This window comes from Nerophis lumbriciformis, linkage group LG06, assembly GCF_033978685.3.
Source record: "Nerophis lumbriciformis linkage group LG06, RoL_Nlum_v2.1, whole genome shotgun sequence".
NCBI lineage: Eukaryota > Metazoa > Chordata > Actinopteri > Syngnathiformes > Syngnathidae > Nerophis > Nerophis lumbriciformis.
The window spans coordinates 48,960,317-48,986,091 of NC_084553.2; the positions used below are offsets into that span (position 1 = coordinate 48,960,317).

General features: G+C 38.5%; 2 protein-coding genes across 4 annotated transcripts in view; one reads left to right on the forward strand and one right to left on the reverse strand.

Annotated features, from left to right (window-relative positions):
• The window catches only part of LOC133608890 (UDP-glucuronosyltransferase 2B37-like), a 696,509-nt gene that overhangs the window by 116,451 nt on the left and 554,283 nt on the right, over positions 1-25,775 (reverse strand). The gene's annotated exons all lie outside the window — the stretch shown is intronic.
• nptnb (neuroplastin b) overlaps positions 1-25,775 on the forward strand; it is a 113,663-nt gene that overhangs the window by 30,325 nt on the left and 57,563 nt on the right. Inside the window, exon 2 of one of the 2 annotated variants that reach the window (XM_061964485.2) lies at positions 7,983-8,330. The exons of the other annotated variant lie outside the window; for it this stretch is intronic. Coding sequence (XP_061820469.2) covers positions 7,983-8,330 — 348 coding nt within the window. The remainder of the gene's footprint in view (positions 1-7,982; positions 8,331-25,775) is intronic. 2 annotated transcript variants of the gene reach the window in all.

A 25,775-nucleotide genomic window follows, 5' to 3' on the forward strand; every position in this document is an offset into this window, starting at 1 on the left:
AAAGGCACTGCCTTTGTGTGCCGGCCCAATCACATAATATCTACGGCTTTTCACAAACACAAGTGAATGCATGCATACTTGGTCAACAGCCATACAGGTCACACTGAGGGTGGCCGTATAAACAACTTTAACACTGTTACAAATATGCGCCACACTGTGAACCCACACCAAACAAGAATGACAAACACATTTTGGGAGAACATCCGCACCATAACGCAACATAAACACAACAGAACAAATACCCAGAACCCCTTGCAGCACTAACTCTTCCGGGACGCTACAATATACACCCCCCGGTACCCCCCCCACCTCAACCACGCCCCATTCCTCCAACCCCGCCCACCTCAACCTCTTCATGCTCTCTCAGGGAGAGCATGTCCCAAGTTCCAAGCTGCTGTTTTGAGGCATGTTAAAAAAAATAATGCACTTTGTGACTTAAATAATAAATATGAGCCATGTTGGCATTTTTTTCCATAACTTGAGTTGATTTATTTTGGAAAACCTTGTTACATTGTTTAATGCATCCAGCAGGGCATCACAACAAAATTAGGCATAATAATGTGTTAATTCCACGACTGTATATATCGGTATCGGTTGATATCAGAATCGGTAATTAAGAGTTGGACAATATCGGAATATCGGATATCGGCAAAAAAGCCATTATCGGACATCTCTACTGTGAACCATTTTTGGGTTGTTTTTCAATGAGTAACACATTTTTGGGCAAAAGGCTTTTTGTTATTAAAAAGTTACTTTTTTCTTGAACGGAATTTTATTAAGGATTAATCTCATTAACATTATTTACAACCACACATCTTATGTACATGAAAATATTTGAGCATGCTGTATAGAACTACTAATGTTTGTTTAGTTTTTGACTCCCTCAGTTCCTGTTTTGAGCATCCCTGGGTTTGTGTTTTAGTTGCCATGACTGCAGATTGTTTTCACCTGCCTCTGATTAGTGTTTGGAACGCTCACCTGCTCCTGGGCACTAACCAGAGAGCTACTTATTCCCTGCTTTTTGCCACACTCAGTCTGGCTTTCTTATTTGCTTCCACGCAACAGTTACGACGGCTACTAATTTGATTCCTGAGCTAAGCTTCAAACTTTTTGTTTGCCTGTTTACATGCTAAGCTTTTCTTGTTCGCTATTCCGTTAGCTTTCCGTGCTATCGGCACGCTGGTGCTCTTTTGTTTATATCCCGCATGATTTATGGACACTTAATAATTTCCTTACATGCACTTTGCCTCTGGAGTCCCTTCGGCATCCTGGGAGAACGATCCACGCAACTATGACCATTCACGGCAATTCTTGTCAAAAAAATGTCAATCATATCTTGCTTTTTAGTATATTTTAATGAAATAAAAATAATGTTGATCAGTAGTTGGGAAGGAGTAGGACAAACCAGCAGTAAAATGTATCATTTTTAACCAACTATTGGGTCAAGGAGCGCTAAATTGCGCAACTCAATAGTTGGGTTTGGTATATCCCAACATTGTAGTGAGCATCACTCAGCTTTTGTGTTAAATAAATTCAACCCAATAGTTGGGTTATGAATCAACCAACAGTGAGTTAGCATAACTCAACTTTTGGGTTAAATAATTTAACCCAATAGTTTGGTTGGGAATAACCTAACATTAAGTTATCATAACTCAACTTTTTGGTTAAATGAATAAACGCAAAATTTGTGTTGAAAAAATGTACCCAAAATGTTGAATTAAAATAACTTCCATAAGGGTTTCATCCTTTTCTGAACCAGCAGTTGGGTTAAAATTGGGTTATTTTTTAACCCAACATTTTTTAGTGTGTACAATGGGTTCTATTTGGAAGAAAACCAGCAGTTATTTCCTTCACCAATTGAGGACAAAGTTAAGGCCGTTTTCAGTTTTTTTTATACAGTTGACAGGCTTTGGAGGAGGGTTGCGAAGAGTGGCTGAGGTCCAGGTGATTTTTCATTAGATGAGGTTCATTAGTGTTGTCAGTGTGTTGTTGGGCTGACTAGCGATGTGGAACTAGAGCATGAATGAAGCCCAGACACAAACTGGGACTTCTACAGCTCGGGCGATAACTCTCATGGATCAGTTTATTAACGATACTGCAGTGTGAGGTAGATCCCAGTGGGACACGTGATTTGTTGGTTTGGAATTCCAAGATATATTTGTGGAAGGTGGTGGCTTGACCTTCCTTTTTTACGACATAACTGGCTTTTTTTATTTGGGTGTGGGGGTGTTGATGTCCAGCTCATCCAAATTGAAGGTTAGATGACCTTGTTTCTGCTGTCACAGCAATATCTGTGTGGGATTAAAGGAGATTAACCATATTCAGTCGCCCCCTAATGTGTGGCGTTTTCTGTGAAGTGCTGTTTAACAAGCACTTGATTGGTAATGTGACTCTGAGGACTAGTTCATGTATTTAAATACATAAAATATTGCAGACAAGTACCTATTCTACGGGACTAATGGGGGGAGTTACAAGCCCACTATTCTCCACTATTTTCCCATAGAAACTAATGGTAATAAAAATATGATCCAACACTCGTTATTAGTAAATGTAAGAACAGTAAAACAATGTAGTTACTGCTTTTAATGCGAGTCAGTTAGTTTTCTACAACTAAAATATTAAAAAATTTAATAAATATATATATTTTTTTATTGATTTATTTTTATATTTATTTTTTATCTTCAAATTAGCATCATAACGCATACTCTGTTATTTGATAACTTCTTAACATTTGAGACTGGTCTGTATCATGGCTGCGTCTATACAAAATGGGGGGATGGGCGATATGGCTTAAAATCTATATCATGATATATATTGCATTCTCCAATAGGGCTGCACAAAACCCCAAAAATCTAATTGCAATATTTCTCTCCGGGAAATTGAAATTCAATTTTTACATTTTATACAGCCATCCATCCATCCATCCATTCCTCCTGAATCCGAGGCTCAGCTAGTGTGTGATCCCTCTACAATTGGAACACACCCTTTGGTCTGCCAATCCAGAGATACCGCCCCAGACTTCTACACTATGTTGAACAGTCGTGTCACATTTTATACATATCAATGCATAAAACGGTGAGACTGCTCAGTCAACATATTCTTGTCTCAAGGTACCAAACATTACAACAATATGCAATAATTTACTTAAAAAAAGATTTGGCCTTATGCAGACAGACTCAGAGCTTTTGTTTAGGTTATGCTCTTAAACTGAGGAAACGGTCGATATAAAACGATAGTGTTCATAATGTATTGTAATCATAATATAGTAGTAATAATGCATGTAACCGTTTAAAATGATATCAATTTGTATTTCTCATTACTGTCAAATTGTTTACTACTGCACTGTAATTGGAAACTAAATATCCTAAATAAATAAACAAACAAAACAATAACATGGACTCATTTCTGTAAGCAAAATTTTAACTCAAATGAATATTGAACATCTTAAAGTCCTTTTTTTCCCCAGTTGAAAAAATTAGGTTGGACGTTGTCTTTTTCTTTGTTTCCCTTATCGCTTGTTCGTCCGTGTTGATGGGCTCATATTGCCCATCCGATTTGAGGCTGGTATATTACCACAATAGGACATTTGGCTTTGTCATCATATTTCTTCCTCCTACACACTAAAAAATGTTGGGTTAAAAACAACCCAATTTTAACCCAACTGCTGGTTCAAAAAAGGATGAGCCCCTTATTTGAGTTATTTTAAGTCAACATTTTGGGTTAATTTTTTCAACCCAACTTTTGCGTTTGGTTATTTAACCCAAAAATTGAGTAATGCTAACTCAATGTTGGTTGACTCAAAACCCAACTATTGGGTTTCATTTATTTAACATAAAAAGCTGAGTTATGCTCACGACAATGTTGGGTTATTCCCAACCCAACTATTGGGTTGCGCAATTTAGCGCTCCTTGACCCAACAGTTGGTTAAAAATGATACATTTTACTGCTGGTTTGTCCTACTCCTTCCCAAATACTGATCAAAATTATTTTTATTCCATTAAAATATACTCAAAAGCAAGATATGAGTGACATTTGTTTACAAGAATTGCAGAGCATAGTCATAGTAGTCCTATACAGCATGCTCAAATATGTTCATGCACATAAAATATGTGATTGTAAATAATGTTAATGAGATTAATCCATAATAAAATTCCCTTTAAGAAAAAAGTTACTTTTTAATAAAAAAAAGTATTTTACCCCAAAATGCGTTACTCATTGAAAACAACTCAAAAATGGTTCATGATTTTGAAAACACAGACATTGAGTTAACATAATACCCTTCTAACCTAAAAAATGGATTGCTCGTCATAAAAATAACTCCAAAATTTAACCCAACACTCGCAACTCATAAATTGGGTTATCAAAATAACCCAGCATTTTTTAGTGTGTAGTTGTCACTGCTTTGAGGACGTTTTCAGTAGCGAGTCCCAACGGTCTTCATCTGTGCTTCCTGTCTTGCTCTCCGCCCACCAAAACATAGATTTTGAATGACTGCAAAGGGGGCTTACTGCGTTTTGTTAATTCTACTGTTAAATAAACACTCTCAGCTACTGAGAACGACGCACAGAGTGAGACGTATTGCTCCCATTTTGAAGCGAGAGACGAACAAACGCGAGGCACATCAGTTCTGATTGGCGAACATGTCTGTCACTCAAGTGACGGTGAAGAAAAAACTAACCCAAAACCTCAGCCTTTTCCGGTTATGTTATCTCACTAATTAAAACCTTGATGTCGATTAATCCTGTAGCCGCCTCCAGGGATAACGATCACAGTATATTATTTGGTATGTTAATGACAATGGAACTATTTCAAAAGGGGTTACAAAGGCTTCTAATTTGGCTGCGGATGTATGCGGTAACATATTGCCTACTATTTGAAAATAAACTATTATTAATCTACTTGCTAAATGACTGTTTGTGGCTGGTTACTTTCTGATGTAACATGTTTATATCTACACTTACGTTGAAATGTAATAAGCACTTATTCTTCTAATGTTTGGATACTGTTGCGTTTGACCAGTCTTCCTATCAGGGAATAAAACACACTGGTCAATTCCAAGTGCTTTCGGATGACATATGTGTTGAGTAAGAAGGACCACCAAGACAGAATAGCAATACTATCAAGTTTTACTAAAGCTTTAGGAGACCAGCCCTCACAATGCTGTAATAGCAGCATCAAGAAGCGGTCTAAAAATCAAACGGGAAGAGTCAGCTTCATTTAGTATGAAAACAGCCCCTCCCGCCCAGAAAGAAATACAGCCTTTTTGTTCTAAACTGATAAGGCCTACTCCACAAAAAGGGAGTACATTATACCCCCTCATAGACATTCCAGCGCCTTCAAGGTGAAACACAGAGTTTACTAGCGGACATAAGATACAAGCAGGGAGACCACGAGAAGACACACTACATAGGAAAATACTAGCTGATTTAAACATGACTGTGGATCAAAAAGAACACCTAAAAATATCTCATTCTCACAATACTTTACATTGGTTTTGGGTGATACAAAACATATTCACCTATTCTGATACTACACTTGGTACTGTTACTGTCAGTGTTTGTATTGTTCCGCCCACCTTTGTTTACATTCCAGAGCTCTTGCTTGCGATTAGCATATCCTCCAATGGTGTGTAGTCTAACATGTTTAGACAGTTCTTGTCCTCCGGGGATAATGGTACTTAGTTTATTTGCTGCCATGGAGGCGAGGACTGAAGACTTAGAAGTGGCTTTGCACAGTGGAGGGACATTAGCCGCCAGCAAGAATGCCATAATGCCTTGGGGACGCGCTCTTTCGCTTGTCCCTGTCAAATTTGCAGTACATAGCAAGAATGTGTCATCAACATGCATTGTCACAATATTCCGATTGAAGATATTAAAAATGCACATCATTTATATTGTATATTGCGCAATTCTGTGTGTGTGTGTGTGTGTGTGTGTGTGTGTGTGAGTGATAGGGAGAAAGGCTTGTTTGGGAAGACTTGGGGTCTTCCCAAACAAGCTTGTAGGTCTTTTTGAGACTATATTTTTTCATATTTGCTGCAGTGTGTTCGGGGTTAGATGTTCCAATGTTATTGTTCACTATGTTTGATTAAGCCTGCCACCAACATGTGGTGTAGGAACCTCTTTCCACATCTCTTAAAGGCATTCTCACAAATGCATGTTCCTCAGAAATGTGGCAAAATTTGAAGCGTAATAAACAGGATTTCAAATAGTACAAGATGTGTTTCCTATAGTCGCTAACAAAAACATGATCGAACAAAAGTGAATGTTCTATCTAGGTGTGCTTGGTTTAAGGTGGAGATGTCCGATAATGGCTTTTTTACCGATATCCGATATTCCGATATTGTCCAACTCTTAATTACCGATACCGATATCAACCGATACCGATATATACAGTCGTGGAATTAACACATTATTATGCCTAATTTTGTTGTGATGCCCCGCTGGATGCATTAAACAATGTAACAAGGTTTTCCAAAATAAATCAACTCAAGTTATGGAAAAAAATGCCAACATGGCACTGCCATATTTATTATTGAAGTCACAAAGTGCATTACTTTTTTCAACATGCCTCAAAACAATAACAGCGCAATACTTTTTCATAACATGGTCACTACTGCCTAGTTTCTCTTGTTATATTCTTATTTTACTGTTATATATTTTTATTCTCATTGTTGCTTTTTATTTTTATTCTTATTGTAATATTTTTCTATTCTGTTTCCATTTATACCCCCATTGTTTACTTTTTACTTTTTAAATTCGATCTCAATTCTGTACACTGCTGCTGGAATTTTAATTTTCCTGAGAGAACTCTCCTGAAGGAATCAATAAAGTACTATCTATCTATCGATCCAAACAGCAGCTTGGAGAGAGACTATGAGGAGCTTGAGGTGGGCGGGGTTGGGGTGGGTGGGGGTAGGGGATAGCGGGGGGGTTTATACTGTAGCGTCCCGGAAGAGTTAGTACTGCAAGGGATTCTGGGTATTTGTTCTGTTGTGTTATGTTGTGTTACGGTGCGGATGTTCTCCCGAAATGTGTTTGCCATACATGTTTGGTGTGGGTTCACAGTGTGGTGCATATTTGTAACAGTATTAAAGTTGTTTATACAGCCACCCTCAGTGTGACCTGTATGGCTGTTGACCAAGTATGACTTGCATTCATTCGTGATGAGAACAGCCGGTAGATATTATGTGACTCGGACGGAACGCACGCAAAGGAAATGCCTTTAAGGTTTATTGGCACTCTGTACCTCTTCCTACGTCCGTGTACACAGCGGCGTTTTAAAACGTCATACATTTAACTTTTAGAAACCGATACCGATAATTATGAAACCGATAATTTCCGATATTACATTTTAAAGCATTTATCGGCCGATAATATCAGCAGCCCGATATTATCGGACATCCCTAGTTTAAGGTATACTGAAAGACTATCCAGTCCACATTGAGTTTGGTATTAGAGCGACCAAACCTAAAGTTAACTTTCAGGAAGTTTTCCCGTATCGAGGTCAAGCGAGAGCGAGGCTGCCACTGATTGCTGCTGCGACGTGCCGAAAAGAGTCGTGTGATTGTTGACAAGCGTGCGTCTGCTCGACAAGGGTCTCTGATGAAAAGACTCCAGGGGTACCAGACGTGACTGATTAAACTCAAACAGATTGTCAATAGCGCTCTCTTTTTAGCATATATTTACAAAGCAGCTTTCTTTTTAAAGGTAATTTGCACCTTACATGCACAATATTGAGTGTGTCCTGACAATAGAACGACTTCTGATTGACTGTCTGAGACTTTTTGACGGTTCCCTGAGCTTTTCTTTTCACGCCTATCAATAATTTGGGGCTCTTTCTTCTGTCTTTGATCATGCTGTTTTTCAAGATGTACTCTGATTGTATTTATTTTCCTTCTCCATCCCTTGGCCCTTTCTTACCTCTTCCTACTCAAATCATCCTCTACCCTTTCCTACCCTATACATTCTTCCTCCTCTCAGCTGGGTTTGTCAAGTCGCCAATGTCTGAGACTAAGCTCACGGGGGACACCTTTGAGCTGTACTGCGACGTGGTCGGTAACCCCACCCCGGAGATCGAGTGGTGGTATGCGGAGATCAACAGAGCCGACTCCTTCAAGCAGCTTTGGGATGGAGCCCGCAAGCGCCGCGTGTCCATCAACACTGCCTCCGGTTCCAATAGGGTCAGCGTGCTCGGCATCACGCGCCTCACATTGGAAGACTCTGGGACCTATGAGTGTCGGGCGAGCAACGACCCCCGGCGAAATGACCTTCGGCAAAACCCTGCCTTCACCTGGATTCGGGCCCAGGCCATCATATCGGTGCTACAGAGTGAGTGTTCAATCTTCTTAAACCTCAAGGGTCAACAAACACCCGACCACTCTTACCTTAAAACCGGGATCAGATAAAAGCCGTTGCTGTCCAGTGACAACCTCATAAATTCCACTTTATTTGGACTTATTCACATGATGCTGTGTAGCTAACAAAAAAGTTATTTTTTGGTCCGGTTTTTAGCAAGTGCCTCAAATGGCTGCAAGAATGTCTTCCAAAACAAAACTCTCAACTCCATCCCATTCACATTGTTTTACAGAACAGTTTCAAAGAGAAAACCTGATCGCCATTACAGTCGTCACTCGTTTAATGCAGCTAATTGGTTACAGGACCGGTAGTGGTAAGCACATTTATGCAAAGTACCGTATTTTTCGGAGTATAAGTCGCATCGGAGTATAAGTAGCACGTGCCGAAAATGCATAATAAAGAGGAAAAAAACATATATAAGTCGCACTGGAGCCCGGCCAAACTATGAAAAAAACTGTGAGACTTATAGTTCGAAAAATACGGTAGGTTAACCATTATAAATCGGATATTTTCATAGTTAGCATTAAAAAAAAGTTTACATTTAAAAAAAACATAATTAAACACCTTTTAACATGAAATAACATCTTTATACCGTATTGTCCAGACTATACGCCACTACTTTTTTTCCCCACGCTTCGAAACCTGCGGCTTACTACTCAGTGGCCTAGTGGTTAGAGCAGGGGTCGGGAACCTTTTTGGCTGAGAGAGCCATGAAAGCCAAATATTTTAAAATGTATTTCCGTGAGAGCCATATAATATTTTTTAACACTGAAAACAACTAATTGCGTGCATTTTTAAGTAAGACCAACATTTTTAGAATATAATACGTCTCTTATTCTTTTTAATAACATTGTTATTCTGAAGCTAGCCAATAATAAATAAAATACTTCTTACCATTAATTCGACTTCTTGAACATGTGCGATAGAAAACGGATGAATGGATTAAAATGTATGAGAATGGTTATAATTTAAACGTTATTTTTAACACTGTGATTACCAGCGGAATTATTAATTACTTATCGTGTTCAACAATGTCAGCTAAGATTTATCTGAGAGCCAGATGCAGTCATCAAAAGAGCCACATCTGGCTCTAGAGCCGTAGGTTCCCTACCCCTGGGTTAGAGTGTCCGCCCTGAGATCAGTAGGTCGTGAGTTCAAACCCCGGCCGAGTCATACCAAAGACTATAAAAACGGGACCCATTACTTCCCTGCTTGGCACTCAGCATCAAGGGTTGGAATTGGGGGTTAAATCACCAAAAGTTATTCCCGGGCGCTGCCACCGCTGCTGCCCACTGCTCCCCTCACCTCCCAGGGGGTGAACAAGGGCATGGGTCAAATGCAGAGGACAAATTTCACCACACCTAGTGTGTGTGTGACAATCATTGGTACTTTAACTTTAACTTAACTTATAAAACGGTCCGACTAATTTGTGGATGTTTCTAAAGGCCATAACGTTTTGTGTTCAACAAATAGTTTGGATGGATGAATAGTAGCTAAACTCTGCTATCATTAGCTAACAACACACACACGGAAATTGTTTTGGTGTGTGTTACATGGGGTGTAGTTTACGTGCTCAAAGGGCGAGATATAATGCTTATGACACTTAGCAGCTGCGTCAAGGATTCAAACAGCCACTTTAAATCCTTGTAAGTAACGTGACAGATGCCATATACTGTATCAGATAAAACAACGGTCCGGAGAACACACCACTGGAGTGAGTTTTTCCTTGCCCTTATGTGGGCTCTGTACCGAGGATGTCGTTGTGGCTTGTGCAGCCCTTTGAGACACTTGTGATTTAGGGCTATATAAATAAACATTGATTGATTGATTGATTGATTGACACAAGCATAGCTATGTGAGTTAGAATGCTAACAACACATCATGCTAGGTTAGCCTGTTAGCTGACGAAAAAACTAAATTATAGATAGTTAGCAGAGCTCCCAGCTTTTCTTTTCTCTGTAAAAGTGTGAAGCTCGTTAAGAGTCCGTTTTATGTCCACAAAAGAGGAGTTTTTTTTAATCTTCTTGACATCATAAAAACCTGACATTTTATAAGCCACCGATTACGCACCTCTCAAAAGTGGAGCAAACGACTTAGGGAAATGATGTATTTTTCTCAAATTTGGTGCTTATAAACCGACTCTTTGTGAGACATCAGAAAGTCAATTTTACATTATTAGGAGACCTTTAAATTAGGGCTGGGCGATATTGCTTTTTTTTTAATATCGCGATATTTTAAGGCCATATCGCGATACACGATATATATCTCGATATTTTGCCTTAGCCTTGAATGAACACTTGATGCATATAATCACAGCAGTATGATGATTCTATGTGTCTACATTAAAACATTCTTCTTCATACTGCATTAATATATGCTACTTTTAAACTTTCATGCAGAGAAGGAAATCACAACTAAAAAAATCACTATTTTTTTTTCATACGGTGTTGATCTGGAAATGTTTGCCTCGGCATTTTGATGGTGTGGACGTGTGGCACCGAACGATGTTGACGTGCGGAGTAAGCACTCTTCATTGTCTAGCAGGTGACTTTTCAAATGATGCTACATATTAGCAGTGTAGCCGAGTGTCCTGGGTTCGCCTCTACAGTGTACTTATCTAATAAAATAATAAACGGGAGACATTAGAGCAGGTTTGGTAGCCACCACTTCTTTAATGTCAACATCACACACCTCCTTCCACAACCACACACACCCTACGTCACAGCCCTACGGCAACAACTCTGGAGGGACAAAACTCCTCCTTACCTAACACACTCCGGTAACTTGGGACACCCTGAACTGTTTGTTATGGCAGTAATGCTACTTTTTATAGCAACGCTTTTGCCCCACACTTGACAAATTACGGTTGTCTGTTCGACGTATTCCCACTTGAAGCCAAACCACCGCCAGACGATGGACCCTGTGCTGTTTTTCTTGGGAATTAATTATTCCTTCATTTGTTACCAGATTCGCACCTTCTTTCTCTCGTATTACCGCTCGCACTACTCCGCTAGCATCACAGCTAACGTTAGCCATGCTGCTACCTCTCTGCGTATGTGACGTATGACGTGACAGTATGTGACGTGTGTAAGAAGGTGCGCTTGCTGTCTGTGAGAAGGACAGACAGGAAAGAGCGAGTAGAGCATGTAGTTTAATGCCCGCAGCTAAAAGCAACTGCGTGAGAACGTATACTTGATATCACGATATATAGTCATTTTCTATATCGCACAGAGACAACCCCGCGGTATATCGCGTATATCGATATATCGCCCAGCCCTACTTTAAATTATTCTCCGCCATCATATTTGACAAACCTAAAAACTGCATTATTGTCTTCCTTACCCCATGAACCTTGGTTCCAAATGTCTTTTTGGCTAATCATTGGCTTCCCTTCTGAATCCTAATCTCTTTGTAAAACCTAATGGTCCATTTCATGCAGCGCAAACCTGGTGGTGCTGTGAAGTAACTGCACTTTCCTTAGGCTTTTATCATACATTTGCTCTCTAATTTCACAGTGATCCGATTATAGGGATCGGAGGCATATTTTATTTCCACAAAACAGTCTCCCTGGACTTGTCTGAGCGTGGCGTAACCTTGTGCCTGCTCAGCCATTAAGCGTGTGACTGTGAATCAGTAATGACATTATACCCCTTTAGACCCTCTGCTCTGTGCACACAAACACTCGGAACAAACTGAATCGAGAGTGGACCTTCCTCATCCGTGCATGCTTGGCCGCTCTGCCCACTGATGCATAGGGAGACGTGGAATGTTGTTAGTCATTGTGAGCGTTTCCACCAGGGAGGCTTAGAGGAGTGCGATCTTTGCTGGCAGATCTTTCTGACGAAATACGATGTGTTTGCACGATTTGATTAAGTTAAGATGATCTGTGATTAGAATGACAGCAGCTGTCCACTTGTCTCATTCACTCGTTAAAACATCTTTTTTGTAGAACGGAAATTCTCATATCGTAATTCTTTACGGCTGAAGAGGACCTTTTCACACAACATAGTGGAAGTCAGTCCGGCTTACAGTGGCAAGGGGATTCATATGGCCCCATTGGTGGCGGTTTACCTGACACATGAAACGTGGCAAATTGGGGGGTGTGCACTGTCCACGTTAATGGCAGTGGAGTGTTGAATATCTTAAAACGTGTTTTGTGGCAATTCCAACTTTGACCATAGTAGAAGTGGCACTTTGCATCGTTTTTAGCAGACTGCATTGCAAAAAGGTTAAGCCCCCACCTCTTCCTCTCACGCGAGATCCACCCAGGAATGGGGCCATATGAATCCCTTCCTTACTGGGTGTCGTCAATTAATCAAGTTCTTCGTGTTCTTCTTCTTGATTAAAAAGTGCCAGCTCGAGCTGATGTCGACATGCTGTGTCGTGGTCATTTTTAAAAAGAACCGGTTCGTTTAGGTCTTCCTCATTATTGCTAAGGAACGCAAACAGAAATAGCGACATAACTAATCGCCTCGTAACACAGTATTTCAAAATGCAAACAGTGTTTTTGCAATACATGTCTAAGTTTGGCCAATACTGGGTAGTCTTATGCATACTGAAATGATCAAAATCAGCAATCAAAACCGCCAATAAAGTACTAATTCTGATTATTTCAACATGAGGTACTGTGCAAAGCGGAGATACCGACAGAGATATCGATATATAAACCCCAAAACCAGTGAAGTTGGCACGTTGTGTAAATGGGAAATAAAAACAGAGTACAATGATTTGCAAATCCTTTTCAACCTATATTCTATTGAATAGACTGCAAAGACAAGATATTTGACGTTCAAACTGGAAAACTTTCGTTATTTTTTGCAAATATTAGCTCATTTGGAATTTGATGCCTGCAACATGTTTTAATAAATCTGGGACAAGTGGCAAAAAGATTGAGAAAGTTGAGGAATGCTCATCAAACACTTAATTGCAAAATCCCACAGGTGAACAGGCTAATTGGGAACAGGTGGGTTCCATGATTGGATATAAAAGCAGCTTCCATGAAATGCTCAGTCATTCACAAACAAGGATGGGACGAGGGTCACCACTTTGTGAACAGTTTAAGAACAACATTTCTCAACGAGTTATTGCAAGGAACTTAGGGATTTCACCATCTAAGGTCTGTAATATCATAAAAACGTTTTAGAGAATCTGGAGAAATCACTGCACGTAGCATTGAATGCCCGTGACCTTGGATCCCTCAGGCGGTACTGATGGATATAAAGGATATCACCACATGGGCTCAGGAACACTTCAGAAAACCACTGTCAGTAACTCCACTTAGTCGCTACATCTGTAAGTGCAAGTTAAAACTCTACTATGCAAAGCGAAAGCCATTTATCAACAACACCCAGAAACGCCGCCGGCTTCTCTGGGCCCGAGCTCATCTAAGATGGACTGATGCAAAGTGGAAAAGTGTTCTGTGGTCTGACGAGTCCACATTTCAAATTGTTTTAGAAAACTGTGGACGTCGTGTCCTCCGGACCAAAGAGGAAAAGAACCATCTGGATTGTTCTAGGCGCAAAGTTCAAAAGCCAGCATCTGTGATGGTATGGGGGTGTAATAGTGCCCAAGGCATGGGTAACTTACACATCTGTGAAGTCACCATTAATGCTGAAAAGTACATACAGGTTTTGGAGCAACATCCAAGCAACATTATCATGGACGCCCCTGCTTATTTCAGCAAGACAATGCCAAGCCTCGTGTTACAACAGTGTGGCTCCATAGTAAAAGAGTGCGGGTACTAGACTGGCCTGCCTGTAGTCCAGACCTGTCTCCCTTTGAAAATGTGTGGCACAAAATGAAGACAACAGAGACCCCGGACTGTTTGACAACTTAAGCTGTACATCAAGCAAGAATGGGAAATAATTCCACCTGAAAAGCTTCAAAAATTGGTCTCCTCAGTTCCCAAACGTTTACTGAGTGTTGTTAAAAGGAAAGGCCATGTTTGCTGCCATTAAATTCTAAGTTGATGATTATTTGCAGGAAAAAAAAAAAGTTTCTCTGTTCGAACATTAAATATATTGTCTTTGCAGTCTATTCAATTGAATATAAGTTGAAAAGGATGTTTAAATAATTGTATTCTGTTTTTATTTACGAATTACACATCGTGCCAACTTCACTGATTTTGGAGTTTATAATATAATAGTTCATAAAGTTGCTCTGAAGCAAGATAGCAACTGCTGACAGGTCTATAGTCGTCTTTTGATGACACTCCGCGCGTTTGCGTGGCATCAAAACACACCTTGCTTAAATGCACACCCACCTAACATGCTAATTGTTTGTATTGATTTATATTAAATATTTGATAGGATATATCATGTAAAAGGTCTGTTCTCTGCACACAAATGCCATACATAAATATTATTTCCAGCTGAGTGTAATTGTAATGAAAAGAAACACAGCGATGGATCGGTGTGGTCTTTACAAGGTGATGACATAACAACTGCGTTGTACCTTGCATTGTAAATATCGATGACTTGTTAAAGACTTAAAAAGCAGGTGTTGATTAAAGACTTCCCTGCTGTGAGATGTTGCATGATGTTGCTGGTGTACAAGCTCTTGTGCTAAAAATAAATTTTTTCCACATCTTTATTTACGCCTATTACATATAGTACCGATACGAGTACCGATGAATATCGGTATCGATAAAATCCTGACGATAATGATCCCGACGACTACGCTACTACAATATCCCATCGAAGTTTAGGAATAGCTTGTAGCTTTTTTCCCATTTGGAAATCCGTTATATTATAATATTTTACTTCATTGACTGGTTTTACATGCAGATATTGTGGATCCCAAATAATGTAGAGACTAGTGTTGTCCCGTTACCGGTACCAAAATTATTTTGATACTTTTCGGTACTTTTCTAAATAAAGGGGACCGCAAAAAATTGCATTATTGGCTTTATTTTAACAAAAAATCTTACGGTACATTAAACATATGTTTTTTATTGCAAGTTTGTCCTTAAATAAAATAGTGAACATACAAGACAACTTGTATTTTAGTAGTAAGTAAACAAACAAAGGCTCCTAATTTAGCTGCTGACATATGCAGTAACATATTGTGTCATTTATCATTCTATTAATTTGTCAAAATTATTAAGGACAAGTGGTAGAAAATTATTTTTTTATCTACTTGTTAATTTACTGTTAATATCTGCTTACTTTCTCTTTTAACATGTTCTATCTACACTTCTGTTAAAATGTAATAATCACTTATTCTTTTGTTGTTTGATACTTTACATTAGTTTTGGATGATACCACAAATTTGGGTATCAATCCGATACCAAGTCGTTACGTTAGGATCATACATTGGTCATATTCAAAGTCCTCATGTGTCCATGGACATATTTCCTGAGTTTATAAACATAAATTTAAAAAAAACAGAAAGAAGATGTGGTAATGCCAAAAAATATCGACGTAATAATAGTAGTTTTGACTAGATACGCTACTTTACTTGGTATCATTACAGTGAATGTTTGGTGTAGATCCACCAATGGCGTTTGTTTACATTTTAAAGCCGGTGAGCTACGGTGTGTAGTGAAACATGTTTAGCTATTCCTCGTCCTGCAGGGATGATACTTGTAAGAAACATACTTTATTTGTCACCATGGAGGCGAGGATTAGTGATTTAGAAGTAGCTAAAACACTGCAGACTGGAACTGGATGTTAGCCGCTAGCTAGCTAGCCATGTCACATACAAAAATAAGGACGCTAGGCGAAACTCGGAAATACTGGGCAGACCTGTAAAGACAAGGACTCTCTCCAGCGATATCAAGGACAATGTGTCCGTGGTACAAAGCTCCGGCACCCAAATATTGCACCAGCAGGGTTAAGTAGCGCGACCCTTAATTGCGATCAGGTGTGCCCTGCTGATTAGAGCAGGCCAGAGTGAGAACCAGTACGAGGACAGAGACAAAATGACACCAGAGCCTGAGACTACCACAACTGGTACTTATAAGCATTTAAAAAAATTGTGCACAAATGCAGGTTTTTATCTTAAGGTTAATGCGCTACTCTTAACAAGTGTCTTAATTTCGAAGCCTTTATAGCAGTGGTTCTTAACCTGGGTTCGATTGAACCCTAGGGCAGTGGTTCTCAAATGGGGGTACACGTACCCCTTGGGGTACTTGAAGGTATGCCAAGGGGTACGTGATATTTTTTTAAATATTCTAAAAATAGCAGCAATTCAAAAATCCTTTGTAAATATAAATAAAAACCTATCTTTTTTTCCAAATAGTTGAAGAAAGACCAGTGCAAATGAGCAATATTTTGCACTGTTATACAATTTAATACATCAGAAACTGATGACATAGTGCTTTATTTTACTTCTTTATTTCTTTTTTTGAACCAAAAATGCTTTGCTCTGATTAGGGGGTGCTTGAATTAAAAAAATTTTCACATGGGGTACATCACTGAAAAAAGGTTGAAAACCACTGCCCTAGGGGGTCGGTGAGTCGGCCTCAGGGGTTCGATGGAGCCTCCACTGTCAAGCCACACCCGACTCATTGTGTAATAAAAACTTATCCCTATCGGCGTATTATGGTTACCCCCCCAAACAATGTTCCCTCTAATTTTCCATCTGATTTGCAGGTGTGTAATTTGTTGTGAGTTCATGGACTGTGTAGGTTTTGTTCTTTGAACAAGGTGATGTTCATGCACGGTTCATTTTGTGCACCAGTAAAAAAAACATAACTTTGTCTTGAATTTGAAAAAAAAAAAACGTTTTATTTTTCACTAAAGAAGGGTTCGGTGAATGCCCATATGAAACTGGTGAGGTTCGGTACCTCCAACAAGGTTAAGAACCACTGCTTTATAGTTTATAAATAAATGTTTAATTCATAGTAAATAAAGTAATAGCCAACTTACAGTTATAGTGTAATATAAATGTTCCCTACTAGCTTTAAAGCACAGTAGAATATGTCTTTATAGTAGTGACCAGGGCTTCCGTTGAACATTTGGTACAAGGTATGTCATGTGTGCAGGATGCTATTTCAGAGCAGGATTTTCACTATTTACAATTTTCTTTCTTTGCTTATTATTTTGTATGACGCTTGGGCCAGTCATCCAGTGTATTACCAAAGGGCAGTTAATGGCACAAAAACATTTTTAACCCCTCTGTCCTTCAGTTTGTCCTCTCTTGCATTTGACCTTTTTTTCCCCCCCGGTAGCCAGCCAGCTAATAGTAGGTCACATAAACCACACGTCCAGATATGAGACCTAATGCACCATCATTTCAGGTAATATTGTCAAATCAAAATCATTGAAATATGGCTACCTCTAAATTCAAACACTTTTTTCAATAGACAATAATTTAAATCGTTTTTTTGGGGGGTATTGTGACTGTTTTGTTACGTTCTTGAAACGTGTAGCTCGAGTGCTAAATGCTAACGCTAAGACAATGGTTTAGTGCAGGGGTCCCCAAACTACAGCCCGCGGGAAGTCCCAAGTTTAAAAAGAAAAAAATATATTATTTTTAAAAATCTATCCTTTCTAATCCATTTTCTACCCCTCGTTACTCTCGGTGTCTCTCAGGGAAATCATATTGTCTAGAAATGCATTTTCCCATTGATAACGTGACATCATCGGCAAAGTGCACGCTCTTTCAGTCAATTAGTGCGCGAGGAATATATATATATATATATATATATATATATATATATATATATATATATATATATATATATATATATACGTATATATACATAAACATATATATATAAATATATACACATATATACATATATATATATATATATATACATACATATATATATATACATACATAAACATATATATATAAATATATACACTTATATACATATAAATATATATATATATATATACATATATATATACACACACATATACATATATATATATACATACATATATATATATATGCATATACATATATATATATATATGTTTATATATGTATATACCCATATACATATATATATATATATATACTGTATATACATACATATACACACGTATATATATATATATATATATATACTTATACTGTATATACATACATATATATACAGGTAAAAGCCAGTAAATTAGAATATTTTAAAAAACTTGATTTATTTCAGTAATTGCATTCAAAAGGTGTAACTTGTACATTATATTTATTCATTGCACACAGACTGATGCATTCAAATGTTTATTTCATTTAATTTTGATGATTTGAAGTGGCAACAAATGAAAATCCAAAATTCCGTGTGTCACAAAATTAGAATATTACTTAAGGCTAATACAAAAAAGGGATTTTTAGAAATGTTGGCCAACTGAAAAGTATGAAAATGAAAAATATGAGCATGTACAATACTCAATACTTGGTTGGAGCTCCTTTTGCCTCAATTACTGCGTTAATGCGGCGTGGCATGGAGTCGATGAGTTTCTGGCACTGCTCAGGTGTTATGAGAGCCCAGGTTGCTCTGATAGTGGCCTTCAACTCTTCTGCGTTTTTGGGTCTGGCATTCTGCATCTTCCTTTTCACAATACCCCACAGATTTTCTATGGGGCTAAGGTCAGGGGAGTTGGCGGGCCAATTTAGAACAGAAATACCATAGTCCGTAAACCAGGCACAGGTAGATTTTGCGCTGTGTGCAGGCGCCAAGTCCTGTTGGAACTTGAAATCTCCATCTCCATAGAGCAGGTCAGCAGCAGGAAGCATGAAGTGCTCTAAAACTTGCTGGTAGACGGCTGCGTTGACCCTGGATCTCAGGAAACAGAGTGGACCGACACCAGCAGATGACATGGCACCCCAAACCATCACTGATGGTGGAAACTTTACACTAGACTTCAGGCAACGTGGATCCTGTGCCTCTCCTGTCTTCCTCCAGACTCTGGGACCTCGATTTCCAAAGGAAATGCAAAATTTGCATGGTTGGGTGATGGTTTGGGGTGCCATGTCATCTGCTGGTGTCGGTCCACTCTGTTTCCTGAGATCCAGGGTCAACGCAGCCGTCTACCAGCAAGTTTTAGAGCACTTCATGCTTCCTGCTGCTGACCTGCTCTATGGAGATGGAGACTTCAAGTTCCAACAGGACTTGGCGCCTGCACACAGCGCAAAATCTACCCGTGCCTGGTTTACGGACCATGGTATTTCTGTTCTAAATTGGCCCGCCAACTCCCCTGACCTTAGCCCCATAGAAAATCTGTGGGGTATTGTGAAAAGGAAGATGCAGAATGCCAGACCCAAAAATGCAGAAGAGTTGAAGGCCACTATCAGAGCAACCTGGGCTCTCATAACACCTGAGCAGTGCCAGAAACTCATCGACTCCATGCCACGCCGCATTAACGCAGTAATTGAGGCAAAAGGAGCTCCAACCAAGTATTGAGTATTGTACATGCTCATATTTTTCATTTTCATACTTTTCAGTTGGCCAACATTTCTAAAAATCCCTTTTTTGTATTAGCCTTAAGTAATATTCTAATTTTGTGACACACGGAATTTTGGATTTTCATTTGTTGCCACTTCAAATCATCAAAATTAAATGAAATAAACATTTGAATGCATCAGTCTGTGTGCAATGAATAAATATAATGTACAAGTTACACCTTTTGAATGCAATTACTGAAATAAATCAAGTTTTTCAAAATATTCTAATTTACTGGCTTTTACCTGTATATATATATATATATACATACACATGTATATACACATATATATATATATATATATATATATATATATATATATATATATATATATATATATATATATATATATATATATACACACACACACATGTATATACAGCCCGGCCCCCGGCCCAATTTTTTTAACCCAATGCCACCCCCGAGTAAAAAAGGTTTGGGGACCCCCATGGTTTAATGTTTCACTAAAGCTGGATCTCCTTAGCACCCAGCTTCTAAAATGTGTAGCTCATTCTCTGTCTATTCAGGCTCAACAATATAAGGTTCTCGATCCTAATTTGTCCTGAATTAGTCATTGTAGTCTTTCACGTGGTAGAAAAGGCAGAACGCGCTCTCAATGCTGTTGTTGCGTTCGTTGCTCTGCACTCTGTGAAATCATTGGCCCAGGAAATAAATTCTGGTAATGCTTAAAATGACCAAAATACTGTAAATATTACATGTTATCCTGAAAGTGTCTGTAACTACTTTACATATATACAGTACTTTCAGCATGCATATAAAACGTTGCTGGAGGTTTTTTTGAGGGCTTTTTAGGAAAAATGGGTCATTTCCAATTATCATTGTTAGCCGCCTCTTGCTAGCAGTTTTTCACTATTTAAAATGCACATAAAAGAGAAAGACAAGTGTTCTTGTCCCACACAAAGATTGTGGATGATGGACAATTCCAATTGAAGCTGTTACGGTGTGGCTCAAAGGGTAGAGCGACCGTGCCAGTAACTTGAGGGTTCCACGTTCGAGTCCAGCCTCCGCCATCTAAGTCACTGTCATTGCGTCATTGGGCAAGACAGTTTACCCATCATGCTCCTAGTGCCACCCACACTGGTTTAAAACATGTAGATATTGGGTTTCACAATATAAAAGCGCTTTGAGTCTCAAGAGAAAATGTGCTATATAAATATAATTAACTAATGTCACGGCTACAATAGTTCATATGGCCACATTCCTGGGTGGATCTTTCGTGAGAGGTGGGTTAATAATTTTGCAATACAGACTGCTGAAAATTATGAAAAGTGCCACTGACATTGTGGTCAAAGTTTAAATTGCCACAAAACGCATTTTAAGAGATTCAAGATTCTACTGCCATCTGGCGGCTAGAGTGATAAGTCCACGCCACAAATTTGTCACGTTTCATGTGCCAGGAAAACGGGCGACGAATGGGACCATATGGATGCTCTTCCCACTTTAGGTAGATGTTTAGAGAGTGCTCACATTCATTGTGACACCCCACTTCTTCATTCAAACCTCCAGGATATGCACACGCACAAAGAAAAAGAACAACACCCAAGTGCAAGGGTAGTGTTTAATTAGATTTGTGGTCTCGCTCAGCTCTTTAAACTCTGCACGGTGGCCATTGCATCCGTCTTTAATTCTGCAAAGATACCTCATTTGCTTGGGCACTGACACGAAAAATTACAACCAGTTAAATTTAATTTGGTCGGTCTAAAGTGTTTTACAAAGTTGAACTACTAATTGTGATGAATACAGATATTTACTGATGATTTTTTTTCTTGTCAACCACTAATGGGAACATAAGCAAGCCTGTGGTTTTCTGGTTATATTTTTTGGTTTGAAAAATGTCACTTTGACTGTAAGGCAACACATGTGTAGAGGACGTAACCACTGCGAAACGTAAAAATATAGAGGTTAATTTGTGTCTTCGTTATGAAAACTCATGTAACTTAATTTTTTGGGTAGGAATTTGGGGAATTATTATTATTATTTTTTTTACATCAAATTATACTGATAATTTTAGTAAAGAAAAGGTTGTTATCAAAATGCGTGAGTTTGAAAATGCAGTGTATGACATTTCACCGGAAACAAATTCCATCCATCCATCCATTTCCTACCGCTTGTCCCATCAAATTCGGTGTTTCCAAATTTAGAGTATAAAAATTCAGTGTAAAAAAATTCAGTGCTGAAATATTCAGTGCAGAAAAATGTGCTGCTTCAAAACGCCAGACCCACTTCCAGGAAAATGGAGACTGAAGCAATGCTTGGATCCCTTTTTTATGAACATTTCAAACAGCGTCATTTGCTGTGCATTAGTAAAAAAAAAAATCCCAATATTCCACAAAAAGGACACGATGGTACAAACACTCACACAATAATGATTGATACTAAAAACTAGGGCTGTGAATCTTTGGGTGTCCCACGATTCGATTCAATATCGATTTTTGGGGTCACGATTCGATTCAAAATCGATTTTTTTTTTTTTTTCAATTCAACACGATTCTCGATTCAAAACGATTTTTTCCCGATTCAAAACAATTCTCTATTCATTCAATACATAGGATTTCAGCAGGATCTACCGCAGTCTGCTGACATGCAAGCAGAGTAGTAGATTTTTGTAAAAAGCTTTTATAATTGTAAAGGACAATGTTTTATCAACTGATTGCAGTAATGTACATTTGTTTTAACTATTAAATGAACCAAAAATATGACTTATTTTATCTTTGTGAAAATATTGGACACAGTGTGTTGTCAAGCTTATGAGATGTGATGCAAGTGTAAGCCACTGTGACACTATTGCTATTTTTTTTTTTTATTATAAATGTCTAATGATAATGTCAATGAGGGATTTTTAATCACTGCTATGTTGAAATTGTTACTAATATTGATACTGTTGTTAATAATATTCATTTTTGTTTCACTACTTTTGGTTTTTTCTGTGTCGTGTTTGTGTCTCCTCTCAATTGCTCTGTTTATTGCAGTTCTGAGTGTTGCTGGGTCGGGTTTGGTTTTGGAATGGGATTGCATTGTTATGGTATTGCTGTGTATTGTTTTGTTGGATTGATTAATTAAAAAAATATAAATAAATAAATCAATTAAAAAAATAGATTTTCTAAAAATGAGAATTGATTCTGAATCGCACAACGTGAGAATCGCGATTCGAATTCGAATCAATTTTTACTACTACTGAAAACGTTATAACAGACCATCTCAAAAACAGAATGACCTTTAATTTTTTTTACTGAATAGGACACTCAGAATGTAAATGGGTTACACTTGTGTTGCGTTTTTCTACCTTCAAGGTACCGTATTTTTCGGACTATAAGTCGCAGTTTTTTTCATAGTTTGGCCGGGGGTGCGACTTATACTCAGGAGCGACTTATGTGTGAAATTATTAACACATTACCGTAAAATATCAAATAATATTATTTAGCTCATTCACGTAAGAGACTAGACGTATAAGATTTCATGGGATTTAACGATTAGGAGTGACAGATTGTTTGGTAAACGTATAGCATGTTCTATATGTAATAGTTATTTGAATGACTCTTACCATAATATGTTACGTTAACATACCAGGCACGTTCTCAGTTGGTTATTTATTCGTCATATTACGTACACTTATTCAGCCTGTTGTTCACTATTCTTTATTTATTTTAAATTGCCTTTCAAATGTCTATTCTTGGTGTTGGTTTTTAGCAAATAAATTTCCCCCAAAAATGCGACTTATACTCCAGTGTGACTTATATATGTTTTTTTCCTTCTTTATTATAAAGTTAAAGTACCAATGATTGTCACACACACATACTAGGTGTGGTGAAATTTGTCCTCTGCATTTGACCCATCCCCTTGTTCTCCCCCTGGGAGGTGAGGGGAGCAGTGGGCAGCAGCGGTGCCGCGCCCGGGAATCATTTTTGGTGATTTAACCCCCAATTCCAACTCTTGATGCTGAGTGCCAAGCAGGGAGGTCAAGGGTCCCATTTTTATAGTCTTTGGTATGACTCGGCCGGGGTTTGAACTCACAACCTACCGATCTCAGGGCGGACACTCTAACCACTAGGCCACTGAGTATTATGCATTTTCAGCAGGTGCGCCTTATACTCCGGTGCGACTTATACTCCAAAAAATGCGGTACTCAAAGCGCTTTGACACTATTTCTACATTCACACACACTGATGGCAAGAGCTGCCATGCAAGGCCCTAACCATGACCCATCAGGAGCAAGGACACAACGGATGTTGGACAAGGACGGGGATTGAACCAGGAACAATCAAGTTGCTGGCACGGCCGCTCTCCCAACCGAGCCACGTACAATACTAAACAATGAACGATAAAACACTGTATATTGAGAGTATATGAACGTTGTTCCTCTACTGCAGACCACCTCCTTGATCGACATCTTTTATAATCGAGTAAGAACAACAAAGATGCAACAAAAAACAGCGAAATATAAACGCTAAGGGGTAAAAACAACCACATATTCGATGTAATATCACTGTTCTGCAGAACTTTGTTGTAGAAATCTGCCTCCGTCCGACACTTGCGTCTCAGGCTTGTTGCTGTGTAAACAAGCCTCGTCTGCATGGAGCAGAGCTTCCGATGGTTACCGTAGTAACCCATATGTCACTCAAAAGTGCAGATTCCAACCATTGGCATCATTTCTTTTTTTCCCAAATATTTTTATTGAATTTTGCAGACGGTACAGTATGATGGATCATGGCAACAGCAAGTTGAGGTATCTGCACATTTTACAATATGTAACATAATAAACCCCACCCCTTACAATACCCACCCACTTTAATTCCCAAGGTAATTGTCACCTAGTGCCCACAACAAATATAGACAGGCATCATTTCTATAGATTGAAAGATTTGAAACTATCCAGCCGGCCGCAGTGAAATGTTTATTACGTTGTATTATATCCAGGTAGCCCAGGTAACTGTTGTTTTGTGCTGTCTTGCAAGACCCATGTCAGTGACTTCCAACTCCACACCTCATTGATCTGAGAAATGATCGATTGCTTCAGTCTTCATTTACCGGAAGTGGGTTTTGCTTTTCGAAGCAGCACATTTTTGTACACTGAATTTTTTAGCAGTGAATTTTTTTAGACTGATTTTTTTTTATACACTGATTTTTTTTTAAAACACAGACATTTTGCTAACACGTTTTTTTCCCAATGAAATAAAGCATAATTTGATGTACAAAAATTAGAGACATCCGATAATATCGGACTGACGATATTATCGGCCGATAATTGCTTTAATATGTAATATCGGAAATTATTGGTATTGGTTTCCAAATTATCGGTATCGGTTTCAAAAGGTAAAATTTATGACTTTTTAAAACGCCGCTGTGTACACGGACGTAGGGTGAAATACAGAGCGCCAATAAACCTTAAAGGCACTGCCTTTACATAATATTTAAGGTTTTTCACACACACAAGTGAATGCAAAGCATACTTGGTCAACAGCCATACAGCAGGCATGTGATTTTTCCGTCTATAGTCGGAAATCCGTCTTTTTTTTTATCTCTGTAAAAATATTTTCCTTTTGTCTGTTTTTTTCCGGCCTACAATGTGTGTTAAAATCTTGATCCGTCTCTTTGCCATACCTGTCAACAACTACGGTTTTCCCGTAATGAATACGGTTTTTGATAATCCATTCCGGTTTACGGCTGCAGTGGTAAAAACTACAGTTTTCCATTAAAAATTATTAATTTAAAAAACGAAGCTACGTAGCGAAGCAACTCCATGGGCAGGGGACAAAATATACAGGAAACATCAATGATGATTGGTTGGTGTACGTATAAGAACATCCATGATTGGTTGGTTGTTTACTATGACGAGTCACGACTGGTTAAGATCAGTGCAAAACATTACGTACACGCCAATCAGAGGACCTGCGGCCCAGGCCCCCTGCTTATTTTCAGTCTTTTTCATTAAGTTCAAATCACATGCCTGATACAGGTCACACTGAGGGTGGCCGTATAAACAACTTTAACACTGTTACAAATATGC